At 38.3% G+C, this 22,322-nt stretch overlaps 1 protein-coding gene across 1 annotated transcript in view; it reads right to left on the bottom strand.

Annotated features, from left to right (window-relative positions):
• Nucleotides 1-18,651, bottom strand: part of Smp_065110 (putative leucine zipper-ef-hand containing transmembrane protein) — a 37,950-nt gene extending 19,299 nt beyond the window's left edge. The window contains exons 1-10 of the mRNA XM_018796058.1: nucleotides 18,577-18,651; nucleotides 18,417-18,538; nucleotides 18,033-18,375; nucleotides 17,840-18,001; nucleotides 17,660-17,803; nucleotides 17,486-17,626; nucleotides 15,267-15,470; nucleotides 14,035-14,259; nucleotides 7,766-8,009; nucleotides 2,588-2,661 (exon numbers count right to left, since the gene is read on the bottom strand). Coding sequence (XP_018650308.1) covers nucleotides 2,588-2,661; nucleotides 7,766-8,009; nucleotides 14,035-14,259; nucleotides 15,267-15,470; nucleotides 17,486-17,626; nucleotides 17,660-17,803; nucleotides 17,840-18,001; nucleotides 18,033-18,375; nucleotides 18,417-18,433 — 1,554 coding nt within the window. The 5' untranslated portion in view covers nucleotides 18,434-18,538; nucleotides 18,577-18,651. The remainder of the gene's footprint in view (nucleotides 1-2,587; nucleotides 2,662-7,765; nucleotides 8,010-14,034; nucleotides 14,260-15,266; nucleotides 15,471-17,485; nucleotides 17,627-17,659; nucleotides 17,804-17,839; nucleotides 18,002-18,032; nucleotides 18,376-18,416; nucleotides 18,539-18,576) is intronic.
• Nucleotides 18,652-22,322: the final 3,671 nt, after the last annotated feature.

The following is a 22,322-nucleotide window of genomic DNA, read 5'->3' as shown; positions in this document are numbered from 1 at the left end:
TTCAATATATGTCATTTTTGTTGTCTTACATGAAAAAGGTAATATTTTCTACGACAAAAATACATCCACTCATGTTATGGACGTGTCAAATGTAAGCCAGTTAGTCAAGATAGAAGAAAAATTACAACACAGCATAAGACATACCTCCAATTAGTTTTATAATAGAAATTATTCCAAAATATTTGCAATTGACTGACTAAATAAACGAGAACATAACCTCAATTACTGGCTACGATATAGTTAGATGACTTGAAAACGTGGAGTTTATCCCCATCCACTTTCAATTCTAATACTAATTCCTCACACTAATGTATAACCCACTTTTGAGCCTAGTAAAGACGTGAGTTTTCTCAAGATCACTTTGGCATCGCTCAAAGGTCCTCCATTAAATACAGTCTCACCTATACTGCTTATTCGGTGCCCAGAATAGTATGAAAACATCACCAAGACACCTTGAGATCCGTTGAAGGGATTACTAAAGAAATTTACCAACAACGAAGTAGTAATGAGATGTTTCAGTGCATTCACATCTACTTATATACTTGAATGAAATTATCTTGACCACAGACAAGCTTTTAAGAAAACCAATATGAATTTTACCTTCAATCCATCGATTGTTTCACTATCTAAGTGAGGTGTGGACTCAGCAATAGCCGAATGAATTTCAGCCAAATCCCCTGCAGATATCTCAGTTACCTCTTCAGTATCTGATGTTTTTGGTTTTTCAGGCTTCATAGATAAACTATCTATGTGCGAATCATCTTTTGATTTTCCATCAAATGCTGTTTGTACTGCATGGATAGGTGGTATATTTTGAACATGTTTACGAATCTATTTGAAAATATAAATAACAATAAAAGAATGCTAATGATTAATGTAAAGGACATTAAATGTATTTAATGTTTTACGTGCTATCTATTTCTTATATAGTGAACAGTGAATAGTATGCAATTTTTCCAAGGACAATAACAAAGTATGAATAAACGACATAAAAGTAATGAATGTCTAGGTTGGTTTTCATTCAAAACGCTATGCTATGTGATGTATGTTTGAAACTAATGTTTTAAGTTGATGAAGGACAATTGGACAATCAAGATATGTGGGAATTTAGAGCAGACGAATCTACACTAAGCCAATTGCTTTAGTTTAATTTCTCGGTTTATAATAATGTACTATAATATATTCGTTATAAACAATGAGATATAAACCGCAACAAATTTATTACTGAATTCAAAAGAAAATAATAATTCAGGAAGTAACAAAAATTTACAGCTAAAGAGTGAAATAACCACTTCTGACGAGTTGATTAACATTTATCAGCTTATATTGACGAGATAAGAAGTTAAGAAAAGCTTGTTACTTTTCAATTAAAGTGCTTTGAATTCCATACTCAACTGACATTTTAGACTAGAATATATTTTAAAACACCCAAACAGTACAAGAAATATAGAAATTATAGATAATTTTCTTGTGTTCGACTACTTCGGGGCATTGCCCGTGTGTTTGCACCATCAAATGAACAATGTTGAGGTTAGATCCAAGGTTTCAGTAATGTTGGGAAATTATTCGATTGCGTGCGTGCCCAGTTAGTATATAAGTAAATGCCCTGTATATATATATATATGGACGTTTTAAGACCGCCAATTGAAGAGCAGTGTTTTATCGATCAGAGCAATGATACACGAAAGCCCTATGAGCAGTCTTGAATACTTATCAGTCCTGCTATCTGCCTAGCCCAACCAGTTAAGTCCAGAACACCAATAACAGTCTCTACAATATGAATCATTATTCTCAAACATACTGGTTTTATATACCAATCAAACACACCACATCGTACAATAAAATAGAAAGTAACATTTGTACAAGATTTAGCCAAAAGTGGCTGTGAATAAGGGGAGCAGTAATCAATAGACTGGGGATAACTCAAGAATGGTAAATTGTATAATAATAGTTCATAGGTCAAAATAAAGCTTATGATTAGAGGAACAAGAATATGAATAGTTTAGCTACTTAACAATTATACAATAGGAATGATACATATCACATTGGTCCATAAATAGCCCTCAGAATTACCCTTCATAATTCTCCACGGGATAAAAACAGATAGGGTAGTGGATTTCCGTTGATCGGGACATAGATTACATACATCCAACCACCACTCTGTTATGCTGTTACTACTTCTAATACTTTCAGATTTGTCGCCATAGTTAGATCTCACTGTGCTGATATGGTGTAAGGTATCAATCTCTACTGATGGAGGAGAATGAAACAGGAAAGCCTGAACCACTGTGATAGATTTTATGTCAAATTACCTAATCTTCGAATATTTCTGCAACAACCAGATTACGGCAGTAAACTTGGTGTAGATTCAGTGTTTATTTTCAGAATATATGATTATTAACTCCGATTACATCGCTTAAAAGTTTATTAAGACAGCGAGATAGAATGATATTCAGTTACTAATCTTCAGATAGGTATGTGAGCATTCTAAAACATTCTTAAAGTTTTTAGGATTAAGACGTTTTACATCATTAAGCGTTAAGTTCCAGTCACTAGTAATAATAATTAATGAGAATTATTGATTTACCTCAGGTTGTATCTCCGTATTTTCGGACATAAAAGCAGCTGAATCAGTTAAAACAGGTGTGACTTTGTCAAGTTCTACATCAAGAGAAAATCATAAGATTTCAGTTAGATAAGAATAAATCTAAAACAGGAATAACTTATCTCCAAATTACATGGAAAAAATGACCACTAGCGCGGCTTAGGTCAACAATCGGTATTTTGGCGGATTAGTGATCCGTCTAGATCTGATCATAATGAAAAACCTTAAAACTAACTTGAACCTATTAAAAACTGCAGTTCAGATGAATATTTCTCATTATGGAAGATTGAGAGATCCTATTACACTATAGCACATCACTACAAACTCCGCTTGTAGCCCCTCCAGGGGTCTACTGCCGGTCCCAAGCCCGGATAAGGGAGGAGGGTTGGGTATGGGGGTTAGCGACCCCCTCCTGTAGAAAACTAACTCGCTAAAAAATCTCTAACCAGAAAAATAATTCAAACCATTTAAAATCTGCCCTGGGAGTAAGGTCTTCATTTAGAAGAGTTATGACACCTTAAGGTGACAGCCGGGTTCCTTCGGAAGTCACGAGGCCAATGCCCCTTCTGACAACCAGAACAACAATTTTTATAGGTACATGGAATGCTCGTATAATAGGGGAGACCGAGAGAACCTTCCGATCATGAAGAAAAAAATGCCCCACAGGCACAAGAAGTTGCATTGATGCTTTCCAAACACGCACATAACGCACTTACAGGATGGGAATCTCATGGACCAAGGACCATCAAAGCCTCCTTCAAAACAAAGAAAGAGGGCATTACAATGAATGTCATCCAGTGTCATGCGCCTACCAACGACTGCAGTCGATCGTCGAGAAGTGCCCAACAAAGAACCTGACCATTCTGATGGGAGATTTAAATGCCAAGGTGGAATGGACAACACCGGATATGAAGACATCATGGGACGACATGGACTGGGAGAAAGAAACCAAAGTGATGAGAGATTTGCAAACCTATGTGACTTCAATAAACTGGTCATAGGTGGCACTATATTCAACTTTCGGTCTCGTCCTTTTCAGTTGCGACTGTTATTATTTAGTTCACCTTGAGAATGAAGCAATTAAAATACGATTTTCCTTTATTCGAGTACATACATTTAAAGAATATTTTGATTGTAATTTGACATTTCAATCTCCATCGTCTATGTAGACAATAAGTGTAAAATGGCAGATGAATAGAACTAGTTATAACGTTTTGATCATTTATATCTTTCCTACTCGACATTACAACCATATTGATCAGTGTACAGTGAGATAAAGGAAATGATTCCAAGAAACTTTAACACCATTCAAAGTGTAACAAAGAAACCGAACTGTTCAACATACCAGTTTTCTTTGTAAGTTCTATAACGGCTGTTTGATTGTTAACATTTATTTATTTGAACACATGATCAGTGGTAGAAGGGGGGCACCAATAACAATGAGGCTAGTAGCAGTTATCATTGATTTGTGTGAGGGTTGTGATAGTGACCGGGTGCTCAAAACGAAGCAGGTGAGTTACCATGATTCTGGATGTATCAGATACATTTATCTCCGATACGTTATAGTTATTCTTCGATGACATTTAAAAATCTCCAATCCATTGGTAGGACGAATCCCCAGTCAGTCAATTATATGCAACATAAAGTCTGGTATATACGTGAGTCGGTTTAAGTAGCAACGTCAAACTAGCACAGAGATAAGACATTGTCAAAAAGAATCCTCGAGTAGTAGCTGAGAATGAGGACAGATCGTTCACCCTCACCGGTTTATAGCCACCGCCAGGGATGCCCTATCCACTACCTTCTCGTGGCAAGGGTGGTGTTTACGGATGTAATGGAACAAAAAGCGAACGTGCTTTGCAGATTGGAGGATACAAAGAATCCACTTCAGGCGAGGGCGAAAAACCCTGATTCCAAAGAGATGGTGCAAATGGCCTCAAGGATAATTGTTATTTATCAAAGTGCTTTTACCTTAGTTTGCTTCACTTTTCTATTGCGTTTAGTTTTTATTCCGTTGACTCTCATTTTTCAACTGGATTGCCAGCTCATCAATGACGGAAGTTATGTCCTTTCTGAATAAACTCAAGTCACTAACTGTCCGAAATTCCGAATAGGAAATCTAAATCAGCTCTATTGAAGCCATGTGCACCATTCGAAATGTCTTCCTCCAACTTTAGCACACTGATGAAGTTCGGTTAGTAGATAGGTCTGGTTGAGTTTTTGGAAAGTCTTGATATCAACGTTTTTAATATCGCTGAGGCCTGTATGACTATTGTTAATGAAGTACTGCAAATCCCCTTCCACTTGTCAACTCAAAAAAAACCTGTTTCAAGTTCATTTGACAGCAGACTGCCTTTTCGTGGCAGGGGTGGTGCTTACGAGATTGAGAGGACGAAAAGCACATGTCCTGCGCTTTAACCGGGTTGGTGAACACGGAAAATCCACCTAGGGGAGTTGGAAAACCCTGATTCAAAACCAATGATGCATATGGGTTCCAGTACCCTGAAGGAACAAATGACTTATGAACCAATTGTTGGTCACCGGCTATCATGGGACTGCATCTCCTTACGATGCTCCACTGCCTTGTGGATCAGATTTTTAGGTCAAAGGCTCCGGGTGTGGCCCCCTAAAAAAACCACCTGCTTCGGTTTGGGCACCCAGGCAGTATCACAGCCCTCACACAAATCAAATAAGATTTGTGTAGCGCATATGTATCTGGTGCCCCTTTGTACCAATATTCATGTGTTCAAATAAATAAATAAGACTATGCAGTACCATCATTGATTTCATCTGGCGCTAATGTTGCACTAAGTGCCAGAATAGAGGCATCATCAAACGACTGGATCCCTACCAGCAGTCGTCTATGTGCTACCGGGTTAGAAAGCTCCATTAAAGTGAATGCTGTCGTAGGAAAAGATGTCTTTCCCTACTTCTCCGATAGATTTCAGCTTGAGTGCAATCAAGAAGCGAATTCGACAGACATAATGCTAACCGGAAATCTGAATGCGCAGGTCGAATCAAGGTATAAAAGAGTCATTTGTGTGATCGATCGGTACTCACTAGTCACAGGTAAGATGGTGATAGTCTCCTTTAGCTCTGTGCACAGACTACAAACTGTTTTGGAGAGCACCTACCTTTTGGCACAGTCATCGCCGATGATATACCTGGTCATCCTCCCTCTGCATTCCAAGCCTCCGCTGAGATTTGCCACATCATGGTCAGCTACCTCTGGCGTGGTTGTATACAACGCTGCTGCTTCTTCCAGAGTACTTATCAGGACTCTCATCATGCCTTGGTCTGAGAAAATCTTGTCTTACGTTTCAGTAGCCAACAAATTCATCTTCCTAAACGGATTGATGTACGTTGGTTGTAGCTTTCATTACAACCAAATATCAAACAGAGCTACTTTTAATGCTAGCCATCAACTCGCTGAAAATTATAGATGATCACTGGCTGCATTTATATGACTCAATAAAAAAATACCACGTGAAATTAGATGCGGCTTTGTGAAACATCCCACCTATTAGCAGAGGGTTTCTACAGACTTTTTAAAACTACACCTATCAACCCCAAGTTTGTCGATAAACATAGATTCCGACGTCGGAAAATTTCGTGAACTTTTTGTTAGGATCGAGAAACCTGGTGGTCGGAGTATCCCAACACGTTGAGAGCAGAAGGCCGATACTGTTTCTTGATATAAGAGCCGACTTAGATTCGTTGAATAGGACTCCGATCCAAGATTGTCTGTTTTAAGATATCTCTGAAAAGTCCATTGATATCTTGAAGGCTTTGTACACAGACACCTCAGCCACAGTGGGAGTATACATTGTTTTTAATTTTAATTCATACACATTGGTTGTTTGAATCTTTCGATTGGCGTTTAGGACTGTAATTGATCAGTTACCTTCGGTATATTTGTATCCTGTGCGGATTGTCTCAATACTGCCAGCAAGTCACAAGGATTTTAAGCACAAATGGATGATGGCTAGCAGTGGGATCTAGGACGTCCGTTTCGTCTTTTTTGGGACTTGTCAGCTGGACCCACCTATATATTAGAGTTCGTGTTCAAATGCTATTGTCTTATCCACTCAGCTGCAGGATTCAGATAGCCACTGACTTGTGCAATCGGGTAAATTTTAATTTGAAGCGGAAGGTACAAGGTACGAGTTCCAGAGTGAATATCAACTTTCATATGCAGGCACATCCAAAAGACGAATCCCAAATAGGACGAAATGGACGTCCTAGATTTCACCTCAAGCAACCATCTAACTCTGTTTGAAACGCACAACTTTCTTTTGAGTTATTATTACTATTGTCTCTAGATTGTAAACAGCTGAGGAAAATCCACAAAATAAGTGAATTCTGCTGCGAACTTTATTTTTTCTTTGTTCTAATCAATAAATGGGAAAAATTGTATGAAATTATTTCGATTTATTGTTCCATTTGCCAGACATAATTGGCTACAAGCTATACTATACATGTAAGAACTAGTGATGCCAAGCCTGGATCCCCAAACGGAAGTAGGTGGAGCAGGGTTCCATCCTGATAAGTCTTGTTACCGGCACGCCTAAATTCTCTTCCTGGCTGGTTCCGATATCCCCAAATACTTCAACATGTCAACTGGAACACTAGAGAGAAGGAGAGAACAGCGAGTAAAGGCTCTACTCCAATGTTCGTTTATGCACAGAAAAACGACAGTATTTATATCGTTACACACAACCTTAGGCTTCCGGAAATTTATGGAACCATACTAAATATAGGGGCAGTACGGGTGAATATCCAGTCAAAACTGCGGGACGCGATTCTGTATTCTCTAAATGTTTCTGAGATCCTATTGAGCGCTGATTTGATCAAACGTTTCCTGGCGTTTCCGGACCTTTAGGGATTCCGACGAGGGATAATTTTCAGACTTTTCCAACAGACACTTTAAGTTTAGGCCAGTGGGATTGATCCCAATTTATATTGAATACGAACTGAGACATAGATGTGAACATGAAAAATAACAGTAAAGTGGCTTTATGGGAATGAATGGATTGATTAACGTAAGGGATAAGTAAAGAAAAACGAAAGTGAAAACTTTTAAAACCTACAGAATAAATTTCATTCAAATGAAAAAAGTTTTCCCTAACAAACAAGTCTTAGACGAAAATAGCATCTTACCTTCATTTTTAAGACCTTTTAACAATGGAGCTTGATCACCTTCTAGCAATCCAGTTTTACCTTTCTCAGATTTTTGCTTTTCAATTAACTCTTGTTTACGCTGTACTCGTTCAGCTTTAATACTATCTTGTTCTTCACGTAACACTTTGATTTTGGTAACAGGATCAAGTTCATCATGAGGCGTGGTTTCTAAAACACGAGCCACTGCCTCTGATGAAGCTGATGGAGGTAATTGAGCAATAGCCTAAAAATAAAGTTGAATGCAACTTAAATGTAATGAAGTTATCGAACCAGTATCAGAATAATAAGGATGAAACAAACTATGTTGAAAAATCTTTGAAAGTCTCTACAATTATGGCTATATAGTATGAACAATCATATATTCACTCAGTTAAAGGTAACTTTGTAGGTGAGTAACATATATTCAACAACATGAAAACAAGAAAATCTCTCAAAGTGGCTACCAATAACAAAGTAAACAGATTCAGACGGAAACAATCATTCTTGATGATTGTTCACTAATAACAACTTACACTTAATGAATAAGTTAGGTTTTCTATCACGTTTAGGAAAACTACTCAACGTAGTATCGTGAATATTTATGAGAAATCAATTACAAAGGGATTTCTTAAGAGAGCTATATGACTACAGTAAACTGTCTTGATTTGCTAGTAGCCGGTTGCTAACAGCTGCCTTATGGTATGGTAGATAAAATGCCCCGCTAGTTCTAGTGAAAATAATATGCATTATTACTGAGGCACCGAAAACCTATTCCATTCAAAATAAATCCTACATAGGGGAAATCGCTCGATGTTTGGAAAATCAAACTACACTAAAATGAATAGTTCAATCTAGAAACGCTGTTGCAGTTAGAATGAAGGTACACTAAGGATCTAACGGATATTTTTCGACCAAATAGTCATAAAGCAATTGGTTTATTGAGACCCTTTGAAATCATATTCAATATGATGTTGAAGTATGGTTGGATTATCAAAATGTGTGGTTGATTGGGTTACACACTTGAATTCTTAAATGTGACTCTGTGGTTAAAAATAGCTATAAGATAAACGAAGTCAGTGAACAGTAAACACAGATTCGATCCTATGTTGTTGATTACCACTAAGATCCATCGACAAGTTAGTGTACAATGAGATAACTTAGCGTATGTCTAACAACAGCGGTTTATCCAAAACAGTGAACAAATATAAGGAATACTAAAGCAATACTTTTTCGGGTTTTACACAACTATTGACTATTAATAGTATTTCCAAGCAATGTACGCAGCAGTCGTAAAATTCGTGTGTCCATACCTCAATATTTAATTTAAGCTGAATTGTTCAACTATAAAACAACTTATGCAAAAATGGGAACTAAAAGGAGTAGAAACATTTTATGCAAAATATCATGAAATAAGTAGTGCTTCTTACAACTCTGGTCCAATTTTTAATGAAATAATTTCAACCGGGTATTTAAATAACTTGTCCCATAGCTCTATTAGGGTTACTGCTGGTTCCAAGAGTGGGGGAGGGGAGGCATGGGATCAGGAACCTCAACCTGTAGAAAACAACCTTGCTAAAAAACGCTAACCAGAATAAACTATTCAAACCATTTAAACTCTGTCCTGTTAATTGAAAAAGTTTCATTTAAAAGAGCTATAACACCTAATGGTGAAAGCCGAGATTCTCCGAGAAATACGAGGCCGATGCCCGACGAAATGGACTGGGAGAAAGGAACGAAAATAAATTGTAAAAATTAATGTGCATCCAAAAAATGCTTATGGGAGGCCCAATATTTCCCCCACAAACGCATAAACAAAGCTTCATGGGTATCACCAGATCACACTACAGACAACCAGACCGATCATATTTGCGTCACTAAAAAATTCACAGGGTCAATGGAAGACGTGAGAATCAGGAGAGGAGCTAACATGGCTTCAGAACACCAACTGATGGTTTCCAAGATGAAACTGCAGCTAAGGAAGCAATAGACAATTGGGGAAACAGCATTACAAAGGTTTAATACAGCCTTCCTTCGAGATAATGACAGATTCAATGAATTCAATATAGCTCTTAACAACAGGTTCCAAACCTTACAAGATCTACTGGAGGAAGTGGAAACTACCATGGGGGAAAACTGGAAAAGGATCAAACAAGCACCAACTTCAACGTATCAGAAGGTTCTGGGCCTCAAGAAGCATCATCATAAGGAATGGATCTCTGTCGATACTCTGTCACGGATTCAACAAAGTGAGAACAAGAAGACAGTAGGTAGCAATAGCCAAATAAGAGCAGAAGAAGTCAAAGCACACACCGAATACACAGAAGCAAATAAGCAGGTGACGAAGAGCATTAGGGATGATAATCAGAAATACGTGAAAGAGCTGCTAGAGAGAGAAATATGAAATGACACGACGAATGAACTGACAGAGAAACATAGTAAACCAGAACGACCAGGCAAGGACAAGCAAGATAAGCCAATCACTGAAATTCAAGAACAAAGGAACAAGGTGGGTAGAACACTTTGAAGAACTCCTGAATAGACCAGCCATACTAAATCCACCGGACATCGAAGCAACATACACAAATCTTCCTACAGCTTTCACTTCAACAGTGACTGAAGAAATCAGGATGGCCATCCGACAAATCAAAAGTTGGGATGCGGCAGGACCTGACAATATACCAGTTGAAACACTGAAATCACACATAGAAACAACTGCAAACATGCTCCACGTTCTATTCAGGAAGATTTGGGAAGGGGAACAAGTGCCGCTGACAGACTGGAAAGAAGGATACCTCATCAAGATACAAAAGAAAGAAGATCTGATCAAGTGTGAGAACTACAGAGGCATCACACTACTATCGGCACCAGGAAACGTTTTCACCAGTGTTACTGGGCAAGATAAATGACTCAGTAGTTGACAAACGTCGAGATCAACAGACTGCATTACTTAAGGATCAGTCGTGTATAGATCAAATCACGACACCGAAAAGTATCGATGAGCATTGCTTGAAACTGCATGACGCCATGAAAATGGCGAGTAAAGTCGCTTGCTGCTTCGCAAAACGTCCCGCATATAAGCACTGGGTTTCTTCAGGCTCCTTATAACTCATCGGAGCCCGTCAATCTACTCCGGGTGACCGTGAGTTTGAACACAAATGACGGCTTTTACGTAATGAAATTGGGCAAAGCCTGTGTAAGGACCGAGAAGCCTGGTGGTAGGAGCGTGCTAATGAGCTGGAAGCAGCAGTTGCATCTGGTAACTACCGGAAGCTCTTCCAACTCATCCAAGCGACTGGCAGCAAGAAGTCGGGTGTGAGTGAAACAATCAGTGAGGATGACAGGATGCCAATCACTAACTTCCACCGACGTCTTAGACGATGGGCAGAATTCTTTGAAGGACAGTTCAACTGGCTTGCTGCTCAGTTAGTTAGTCAGTTACAACGTAGAACTTCGTACGTACGTACATTAGTTCGAGTTGCCATACCACATTAGCACAGAGATGCAGTTGTCGATTCAAATCCCATAGTGGTAGAAGTAGTAAGAGTATGAGCATTATGTGAAAGATTAGGGTTTGAAGATGTTATTGAAGGAGTATAATCCAGTGAAATATATTTGAAAAGAGAAAGAAGAAAGGGACATGAAGAATTCAGAAGATTAGAATTTGGTAGAACACAAAGAGTGGATGCACTTTCGCCATTGCAAATGATTTTGAGCCATGTCATTCAAGGTCTCTAACCATCGATTGCTATCATCTCGCGAATTCCAACCAGGTAGTCTACACCTACCAGCATGGCTCAGTCCACTTGTCAGTGACTTCATGGATTCACGTCGTTTCTGTAACAACTATGAGGGGATAAGTCTACTTCTGACTGCGTCCAAACTATTGGCTTCTGTAATACTTTGTAAGTCGTCCGAAACCCGAGAAAGATTGACTCGCGAGGAGCAGGTTGGTTTTCGTCCTGGTCGATAATGTATTGATCATATCTTCATCCTCCGCCAAATGTTAAAACACCGCCAGACTTATCACAGACCAACAATCGTAGTTTTTTTTATATCAGGGCTGCCTTCGATTCGTTGGACAGAACTGTCCTCTGGGAGTGTCTGTTGAAGGGTGTGCCTAAGAAGTTTGTTAACATCTTAAAGGCCCTATATACAAACACCTTTCTGCATTGTTCCATTCAGGCAGTGGGGTTAGACAGGGTTGCCCAATCACACCATTGGTCTCCAAATTTGCCATCGGTGACATTCTCGAAACGGCTTTGATAGATGTAAGTAATGGCGGTGTGGATCTGTTGTCCGGAGAAAGACTTCTCGACCTTGAGTATGCGGATGATATTGTCTTACTGTGCGATAATGCCCAAGGCATGCAATCCGCACTTAATCAGTTGGCAATCAGTGTCCGCAGGTATGGTATGTGCTTTGCACCTTCGAAGTGCAAAGTATTCCTACCAGACAGGCGGGATTCTAACCCTGTACTCACCCTGGGTGGTGAGCAGATTGAATTAGTCAAGAAGTTTGTGTATCCAGGTAGCTACATAAGTGGTGGTAGTGGCGTGAGTGATGAGATCGATGCACGTATAATGAAAGTCAGAGCGGCTTATGCCGATTCGGCCCACCTTTGACGCCTTCGTGATGTTAGTCTGGCTGTAAAAGGCCGGATCTTCAACGCGTCGGTCAGAGCAGTTTCGCTCTATGCTTGTGAAACCTGGTCTCTTAGAGTTGAGGATGTTAGACGACTCTGTGTTTGATCATCGTTGTCTCAGAAGGATTGCTGACATCCAGTGGCAACACCATATTGGTAATGCAGAGGTTCGGCATCGTGTGTTCGGGCGCAGAAACGATAATCCAATTGGTGTCACTATTTTGAAACATCGACTTCGGTGGCTTGGACATGTTTTACGAATATCATCTCAGAGAATCCCTCGTGGCGCATTATTTGCCGACTCTGGGACTGGTTGAAAAAATCGGAGAGGTGGTCAGTGTATGACATGGTGTCGTGGTATAAAAGAAAACAGCAAAGGGCTGGCTTCTGTTGGTTCAAATAAATCTTTTTATAATTATATACTACGGATCATCGTTGAACAATCAAATGAATGGATCTAGTCACTATACATCAACCCCCTTGATTATGAGAAAGTATTTGACAGTGTGGATAGGTGAACCTTTCGGAACCTTCTTAGACACTATGAAGTACCTGAGAAGATCGTCAACATCATACCAAATTCATACGGCGGACTACACTGCAAAGTGGTACACAGAGGACAGCTGGCAGACTCACTACAAGTGAGGACCGGAGTCAGACAAGGTTGCTTACTCTCTCCCTATCTCTTTCCTCTGGTGGTTGACTGGACTATCGAGACTTCTACATCTGAGGATAAGCATATAATGTAACCAACAGCTTGCATGTAGCTAGATTTGGACTTCGCAGATGACCTAGCTCTTCTATCCCAAACACATCAACAGATGCAGGTCAATACAGCGAGTGTAGCAGCAGCCTCTGCAGTAGTCCTCTACATACACAATAGAAAAATCCTGAAATATAACATAGAGAGCGACAACCAAATCAAACTTGATAGACCAGCTCTGGAAAAGGTAGAAACTTTCACGTACCTGGTCAGCATCGTCGATGAACTAAGAGGATCAGTTGAAGATGTAAGGGCAAGCAGTGTCAAAGCAAGGACAGCATTTCTACAGTTGAAGAACATATGGGACTCAAAATAACTGTCAACGAACATCGAAATCGAAATCTTCAATACGAACGTCGATACAGTTCTGTTGTACGGAGTTGGAACTTGGAGAACTACTACAACCATCATCAAAAAAGTACGGGTATTTATAGACAGTTGTCTACATAAGATACCATCAGCAACAGCCTACTGTAGGAGAGAACAAACCGGCTTCCACCTGAAGAGAAAATTAGGAAAAGATGCTGAAAGTGGATAGGACATACATTGAGGAAATCATTGAAATGCATCACGAGGCAAGCGCTAACTTGAACTCCTGAAGGGAAACGGAAAAGAGGAAGGCCAAAGAAAATATTGAGTGAGGAATCGGAAGCAGACATCAAAAGAATGAATAGCAACTGCAAACAACTGAAAAGAATTACCCAGGACAGAACTCGATGGATAATGCTAGTGGGCGGTCTATTCTCCATGAAGGGTAGCAGGTGTATGTAAGTTATTTAGATTACAAAACGACTCAAGAATATGTGAAAGGTTAAAAAGTCCGCTTGATACTAAGTCAAAATGAATTGGAAACAGAACACGTACTTGTTGCAAGGGATTTTGATCTACCAGCGCCTGAGTCACGTGCAGTGCCCGAGAGAATAATAATAGAGTGATGGGTACATTCTTTTCTAGATGTAAATCAAGCCATTCACTAAGTTGTGATTGCAGTTTTTCTTTTGGTAAACCAACTGAACGCATTCCACGTTCCTGACATAGACTTTGCAATTCCCAAGGCGGTATTTGATCAACACCTTCATTCGCTATCAGCTACAATAGGATACGGGTAACAAAATGATCATATAGATTGACGGACAAAAGATAAAAATCTAAACTTGATTAAAAGAAAGTGTAATAGGACAAAGAATGAATAGTCTGACTGGCATGGAGTCGTCAACTAAGCTAAAAATTTATACAAATCAATAATCTAGGTTTTAAGCCACTAGATATAGGGAAGATTCAAGAAAAATTGGGATGAATTTACACTACATAATGTAAGAATAGGCTAGGATAGTAGCATCCAACCACTGAGGAATGCAACAATACTAACATGTTATTACCTGATACAAAGTCCTGATAAGGTTGCTTAGACTGGTGATGGCTATAAGCAAATAATCATGCAGTGGAGCATTGGCTTAGTGATCAAGGTACTGAACTTACGGTCATCAAGTCCCAAGTTCGAACCCCATCCTTCTCACTTCGGTTTGGGCAACTGAGTATTATCCCCCATATTTAGCGAGTGGCTCATTTCGAGTTGTCAGGTGGGTGAATTAACTAAACCCGATATAGTTATTAATGATGCAGTCAAGTGACTAGGTTAGATGAGAGAACGGATTATTCTTACAAGCAAATACATACAATCAATCACTGTTACCATTTCTGCTCTACTACATTTGAGTGACTCATTGCGTAAGGATTAATAATACTAGATTTCGCAAGCCGAATTAGATGGTGTACAACTAGGGTTTGCTGTCTAGCCGTTGAATATTGACTACATTCATTATTGGTTTACAGCTCCACTGATTCAAATATTCGCCCTAAACACAACATGAATCCTTTCAGTAAGTGTACCTTCCCATTCTTCATTGATACCTTAATACCAATAAAGTTATCGATCAGCTAAATATTTAAATTTGTGATCATAAACCCAAAAAAGAATAACATCAGTATTGGGACAGAATTACGAAGTAGACAAATATCATCGTACAAATGAATGGATTTTATGCCAAACAATTCATTCCAACACTAAAAATGTATCATCGAAAAATCCCCATTACTTTGTCTTCTGCTTTTAACTGTCTAACACGTATCCAAATTTGAAATCTTAGTAAATGACTGGGACCAATAGTTGGAAGAGAAAGAAGTCGACATAGCATCCTAAGCTGTTTATTATCCAGAGAATCTAATGTCACTTGATCCTCAAAGAGCTTGGAAAATCTAGTAATATCTTTAGCGTGAGCCTGTTCACCAGATTTCTGTACCTATAATAGAGTGAACAAGAAAGTACACAATATTTGCGAAAACAGTATGTACACTAGGCTGTCATAAAGAACTGTTGTCTATAAAAAACCAGTAAAATAAATCTGAGAAGAAACTTCGATATATTTGAACAATCTATAGCACGATATTGTTTACGGTGGAAATTTCCAAATCTTCCTTCACAGAAAGTTTGGTAATCTTTCTGGTATTTTTCGTTATATTAGTACTTATGTGTTTCATTATATAATCGCAGTTTACCTGCAGAGTTAAGCATAACTTGAAGGACAACTAAACGTGCAGTAGTTAGAAGAATTAAGCAAATGAAGTGAAATATTAATTAAAACTAATTCCTATAAGGAAATGCACAAGTTGTTCGTAATTTTACGTCATGAATTGACTACAGTTAGGTCTGAAAGTTAAGCATTTATCACGATCACTAGTGAGGTCGTGAACGCGTACTTATGAACAGTCCAAAACTAGGATGAAACAGTTGTCCAATACATCCTGACTTTCAATGCCCCCCCCCTGACTTAGACCAGTACGAGATATAAAATTATGAGAGCTTGGTTAGTCCAAAAAAACTCAGGACAGGAAATCCATTTCGAAACTCATTACCCAGCTTTTATACCAAATAGTTTTGTTATAATTTACAGTCTAAACTACTCGGGAAACATCTAAAACTCAGTTTTCTAGTTAATGTGATACAAAAATTCATTGTTACTCTTATCACTGGAAGTACAGACTGGTTTACTATGATTAGAAGGCCAAAGTTATGCACACTGTTCAGTCGATCAAACAAAGAGATAGCGCTAGCTTCGAAGTTTTATGCCTCTGGATTGTTGCTATAGTAAGCTTTATTCAAACCGGTTAACCACATCCAGTGGTAGAGAGTAACTAACCCCAGTTAGACTGATGAGAGCCAAAATGAGGTTTAGGTAGCACTTTCAACACTACAACACAATGAATGTAGAACGGTGAATGTCTGGCTCAAATACTCTCTAAGTGGAAGATGTGTTTGACCTAGTATCTACAGATACGGACCAAATAGTGGTTATAAGTAGTCAATATCGTAGTTAGTGACTGATGAAGGACAATAGTATAAGTGTCAGACTCCCAGCATACAAAAAGAATATGAGGATTGCCTCAAGCTGAGTACGAAAATGAAATGTCAAAGGCAAGGTCAAGTTAACTACAAATAAGCATATCAGTTCGCTGTAAGGTCTTTGCTGCTAAACTATTCTGTATCAACACCCAGTTTGTCGGTGAGGAATTCAGTTAGTGAAGTGAGCCACACTGTTTGCTTATGTTTGAAGTCCTATCAGCTCCAGTGACTCGCTGATCGACTAAACTTCGGCATTCTGTCATAGCTGCCATATTGTGATGATCGAATCGAGCGATATTTGCTGGAACACTTATTGCTTAATGTTTTACGAAGTCAGCTAGGTCAGTTGGTGTGACAGAACGGAGAGCAACAAACTTGAGGGCAGAGGGCAAAGCCGTAATAACAGCTAGGCGGGCTATGACAGCAGTAAAGCGTTTTTCTCAGACAACCAGTATCTGCGGTAATATACCCTCCCTTCAACGGAAAGAAGTATTAATAAAAAGTCGGCCTTAGAAATAGCTATGCCGTTAGATAATCACCCAACCACCTCATTATATTTCTTAAAAGCATCGTTCCAAAGCATGGATAACTGAGAAGTAACAACCACCCTCAAACCTATACCAGAGCTCGAGACTACCATGTTCACAAGTAAAAAATTACGATACTAGTGACTATGGATACAAGTAATTATAACTACTAATTATAATACTAATTATAACTATAACCCTAAATGGTGACTTAAAAACCAAGATCTAAAGGTGGATTCAAACAAACTGCATTGATTTCCTTCTCTGATTACAGCGAAAACTGAACGTTGTTGTGAAGTTCTTGTACCTGTTAAAATTGTTCAGCGTTACTGTCAAAGATAGGAAACTTTTATACGAATAACGATAACTGTTACCTAACAAACTATACCTTTTTGATAAACTCTTGGAATTCAGCAACAGTGGGTGCATCTGAACTGCTCTTTAAGGCTCCAGCAGTTTGCATCAAAGTCTCTTGAAGAAAACGAGTCAGCTCAAGCTTAGCTTTAAGCCTTTGTTGAATGGCGTTAGCCTGAAGAGTTATTAAATATTACATTACTAATACCTCAGTTGATTTGTCCTTAAAAGTACTTGGAAGCATAAAAGGGAAAAGCTTGATATAAACGGGAATCAAAAGTTCCATAAAAGGGACTATGATGAATACTGAGAATGGTAGAAGGCGTAATATATCTGAAAAAGTGCGAACAAGCTGGAATCAGAATAAGTACATAATGTCAGACATTACTTGTTTCCGTTCCCTCCTGGTTAGTGTGTGACCCCCAAGAACTCTAAAACAAATTCCAGAGGCGATTCTTATCTCCAAACCAAGAAGTCTGAGCCCATGATAGTAATGGAGAAAGCCATTTTTGACGCGAATCAAAAGAGGTGGTTTCACTTCTTTTTCATCCTTAAAAAGTTTGATTGGCAGATTAACTCACTTTTCTCTCTTCAGGTTCCTTTGCAGGTGGTTGTTGAACACTGAGATTTGGTGGTGGAGTCTTATTTGCTCTAGGAACTTGAGTCTCATTTTCTACTGGATTTACACACCATATTGGGAAACCACTGTGGTTTTCCATGTGCTTGCTTCCCTGAACATGTGCAAACAGTAGGCTGTTTGTACTAAGACGGTGTACTGAGGTTAGAGGATGTAAGTGATTAAGTGAAATATATCTCAAAGTATGCATATTTGCAAGAAACCTCGATGAAATGTACATATTCCAGTTTTGGTGGAAACCACGTTGAGGGATCAAACGCAAACGAGGATTCGAAACGAATGCATACCTTAATTCTGTATAAGATTTAAAGAACAACAAATAACATACCTCAATAACGCTACCATCTTTTGAAGATTCTTGAGGATGATAGCTGATGTCAGGAATTTAGTTTACACAGGTGGAGAATCCTTTGACCGACTATAGAACCTAGAAGGTACAAAAAGAAGGAGCTAATTCAAATGGAAGACACATAATCTTAATCACCTACATTAGAAACTAAGTAGTGGAAATACCTCGATAGGAGCTTTGACATACCCCTAAGTTGATTTGACCGCGGTACATTGTCCAATCGCAATCCATCAGATTGCAATCGACAAGCAAAGAGTTTGAAGAGTTTGTTTATATTCTTAGGATGTTATCTTCATTAATGAATCTTTGCCGGCTGTGTTGTTACCTAATAGTGGATTGTTTTACAAACCAATGATTTGCGTTAGCGAACACTGGAAGCGAATATATCACTAGTTCCACATACCGATTACTCTAATTGCACTAACCATACTTCTCCATTTAAGATGGCAGCTTTTTCATGATGTAGTTCAAATGGTGTCTGAGAGAAGTATTCTGCAATAACTACCTTGAACTTTGGAAACTTTGAGTCGCTTATTCCGGCAGACAACTGAAAAAGCTCACAACAATAATCGTTTTCAAAGATTTAGTGAAAGATAACTTCGAAATCTTCGGTTTTTAAATGATGTTTACTGTTGGTAATTAGGTATATAAGGAGCATTTCACATCGGATCATGTCATGATCTTGTGGTCATTATAATTGACAGGCTTTAGTTGGCAGTGTCTATTACACCTAACAAGGTTAGCACTGTGGCAGTAAACAAACCCCTAAAATTGATAGTTCTGTAAGTCTTCGACATTCGATGCTAACCGAATCACTTTTTAATAAAGTCACCTAACTGAAGGGGCTCGATCATACATCCACATATGATCACGAGTGAGTACGCTGTGCTTCACTTCTACAACCGTTAGTCAGCTTAGATTAGTCACTTCTCAATATATCGATATTCTATCAATTATGTCTTCGAGCTCCTTCACATCTCACTTCTGACTTCACTGGGTTGGAACGTTTTGATTACAAAATGTGTTATTGGTTAAGGTGTTGTCAAACTCCACATACTTTTGGCATCCTCATTAGGAACCCCGATGAGATCTGGGACATCTATTTGTAAACTGTGAGTTTATTCGTTTTCAGAACTTTCTATATCACTTCTTCACTTTAATTCATATATTCACTATGGCATTTTTTCAGATTTGTAGATTTACGTCCTCGTTCATCGCTATACTTTGTATTCATCATGGCCGAACTGACTCCTAAATTGTTTAAGATCTAGGCTCTTACGCCACCCCCATTTCAGCTAATGCTATTCTGGATCGACAACATCGAAGCCTGGCTCTGCTACACAGAAGTCGACTTCCACGAGCACGGTGTGACCGATCCACGAGCACAATTCCTCTCAGTAGTGAAGGCACTACCGCGCGAATTTAACATCTACTTTAGAGTTCTACAATTCCATATTGAGTATTGAAAATTTTGTGTGCTTGGAAAAGAGAACCACTCAATCCAACCGTTCTGTTTTTCGATGTGAATAATAATCTATTCGACCCCTAGTTTAGCTTCTTCCATAGAAAAAAATGAGATATATTTACTAGCACGAAAATGACGAACTCAATTCTGAACACAAAAATGAACTGATTTACTTACTTTTTGGTTTCGTCGTAAAAGTAAACATTCTAATCATCTTCAACATAAATTTTATGTACAAGTTCATGTGTAATATTTTGTTGTAAAGTATTCATGTTAGAATCATCACTTCACACGTCAGTATTATATTAACATATTGATGATGTACCATTTGTCAGACTAACTTCAGACCGAAAGCCTGGAAGATAAGTAATGAGATAACTTCAACCCACCTACGTCTGTCGGACAGAACGTTTTGTTTAACTACGGCTTCTTACGATCTAGTGGAATGGTACAAACCAAAGGTATTGATGCGGATTTATTTATGCAAAATACCTTTTTAAATCGTATTTAAAACGCTGAATTGGTTTAGCTTCCGACCGAGTTATCCTGTTACAAACAAACTAGGCAATTCGCTAAAGACGAAGCCTGACCAAGACCCTGTAAATTTTAAAAACAAATAGGCCCAAATGGCTTCGACAAAGAAGGAAAACAGCCACTTGTGTATCAGAATACCGTTTTCAGCCCTGTATTTTATAACTACACATAATCCCATACCTTCAGCTTCTTTCTGAACCACCTTCAGTTATATAGTTCCTTATCCACTCATATGTTGTTTTCACTTATTTTCTTTAATATATTGGGATACGTTTGGTTAATAAGTACCTTAATAACAGAGATATAGACTAAGTAGTTATACCTCAACTATCCCTTCATGAACATTATCTGCTCTGCTTCCCGTCCTTTCTTTTTCTTACACCCTTTTTAAGCCCTCTTGAGATACTCCACCGAAAACAGATATAGAGCGGGCGACTTCGTCCTGCACCATTATTGATGCCTACTATATTCCAGAGGGATATAAAGTTGCGGTTTCTAGAAGCCCCCAACTTCACATTGATCTATACTCGACCATCAGCTCCATGTCGCAACGCAACCTTCATGAAGCACGCCAACTGAGATATTGACATTCCGATTCTTATTCAAACCATCTCCAATTATATTTATTATAACATCAACCCAGCTGTGTAATTTACCGTGGTGAAAATTGTAACTTTTGTAAGAATTTAATCTTGCCTGTATACTGGAATGCCTCATGTAACAAACTGTTATTTGAGAATAAATTATTATTATCTTAATTCTTTGGAAGAGAATCTCATACTATGTGTTTAGATAGGTATTCCACTTATAGGTGTCATTACTAAGGTTTGACTTGATAATTTCAAATAAATCGAGCATCGAGTAGATTGTTAATAATAGAAATGTCATATTTATGATATCTGAATGGACAGAAAAATTAAATTTTCGTAGCTCAGTGTAAGCCACTTCAGAGAATAAATAAACAAATCAAATTAACTCGAGTTTCACCTGTTTACTAACCGAAGCTGGTGTAGCAGAAAGTGCTGTTTTCACCTTTTTCTTGCATGATCTAACTGTTCTCTACAAGGAAACACTTGTTAAGCATGTGGATGATCTTACGGTCTATACTACAATTTTTCCCTTCATAAATTCTTTCAGAATCAGTAAGTTATTAGCTCATTTTGAGCAATGGTCTCATACTAGATCTTTTTAAATGTCTGACTGCTTACATCAGCCAGACTTGAAGAGCATCGAAACATGCTGTTGGAGTCGCCTAAAGTTTATATTTTAGGAGAATTTATTAGAAAATTTATAACAAATGTAATTTACCTCGGCATAGGTTTTCTTTCTCTGTTTGTCTTCCGATGTTTTGTGAGTACTAAAGGGAGCTTTTTTCGTACGACTTATTGTAAAAAAGACCATACATTTTTTTATTACTCGACACTTAATTTCATGATTCGTTTGTTAATGACTGTAAAGAGCGGGACGATGGTTCAAAACTGAGATTATTATTACGAAAGCTCGGATTGTCCGAACATGAAAAATTCTGTAATTTTATCCTACCAAAGAAGTCAACCTACATAACCTTCAAAGAAACAGTTTAGTGCCTGACACGTATATTTGGAGAAAATGAAAGGACTGTTATAACGAAAAACCTCAGCGTTATAACAAGTGTCCTACCGTTTATAACAGTTAGGCTTTATGATTACTGAATAAAGTGCTTGAGCCATTGTGTATGTTCATCTGAAGATTTAGGACGTTTACATTTATCTCCATTAAGGACACGCAATGCAGTGCAATGTATCTTGTAGTTATCATCTCATTTAGATGACTGATTTCTAGTGAATAAAAATAGGAGTATTTTCTGTCGAATTCAAAATTTTCACTGTTGAAATCATGAGTCAATT

This window comes from Schistosoma mansoni, chromosome 2 (assembly GCF_000237925.1).
Source record: "Schistosoma mansoni strain Puerto Rico chromosome 2, complete genome".
In the NCBI taxonomy this organism is placed as follows: domain Eukaryota; kingdom Metazoa; phylum Platyhelminthes; class Trematoda; order Strigeidida; family Schistosomatidae; genus Schistosoma; species Schistosoma mansoni.
The sequence above is the reverse complement of the archived record's forward strand: the minus strand, read 5'-3'. Positions and strand labels throughout refer to the sequence as shown.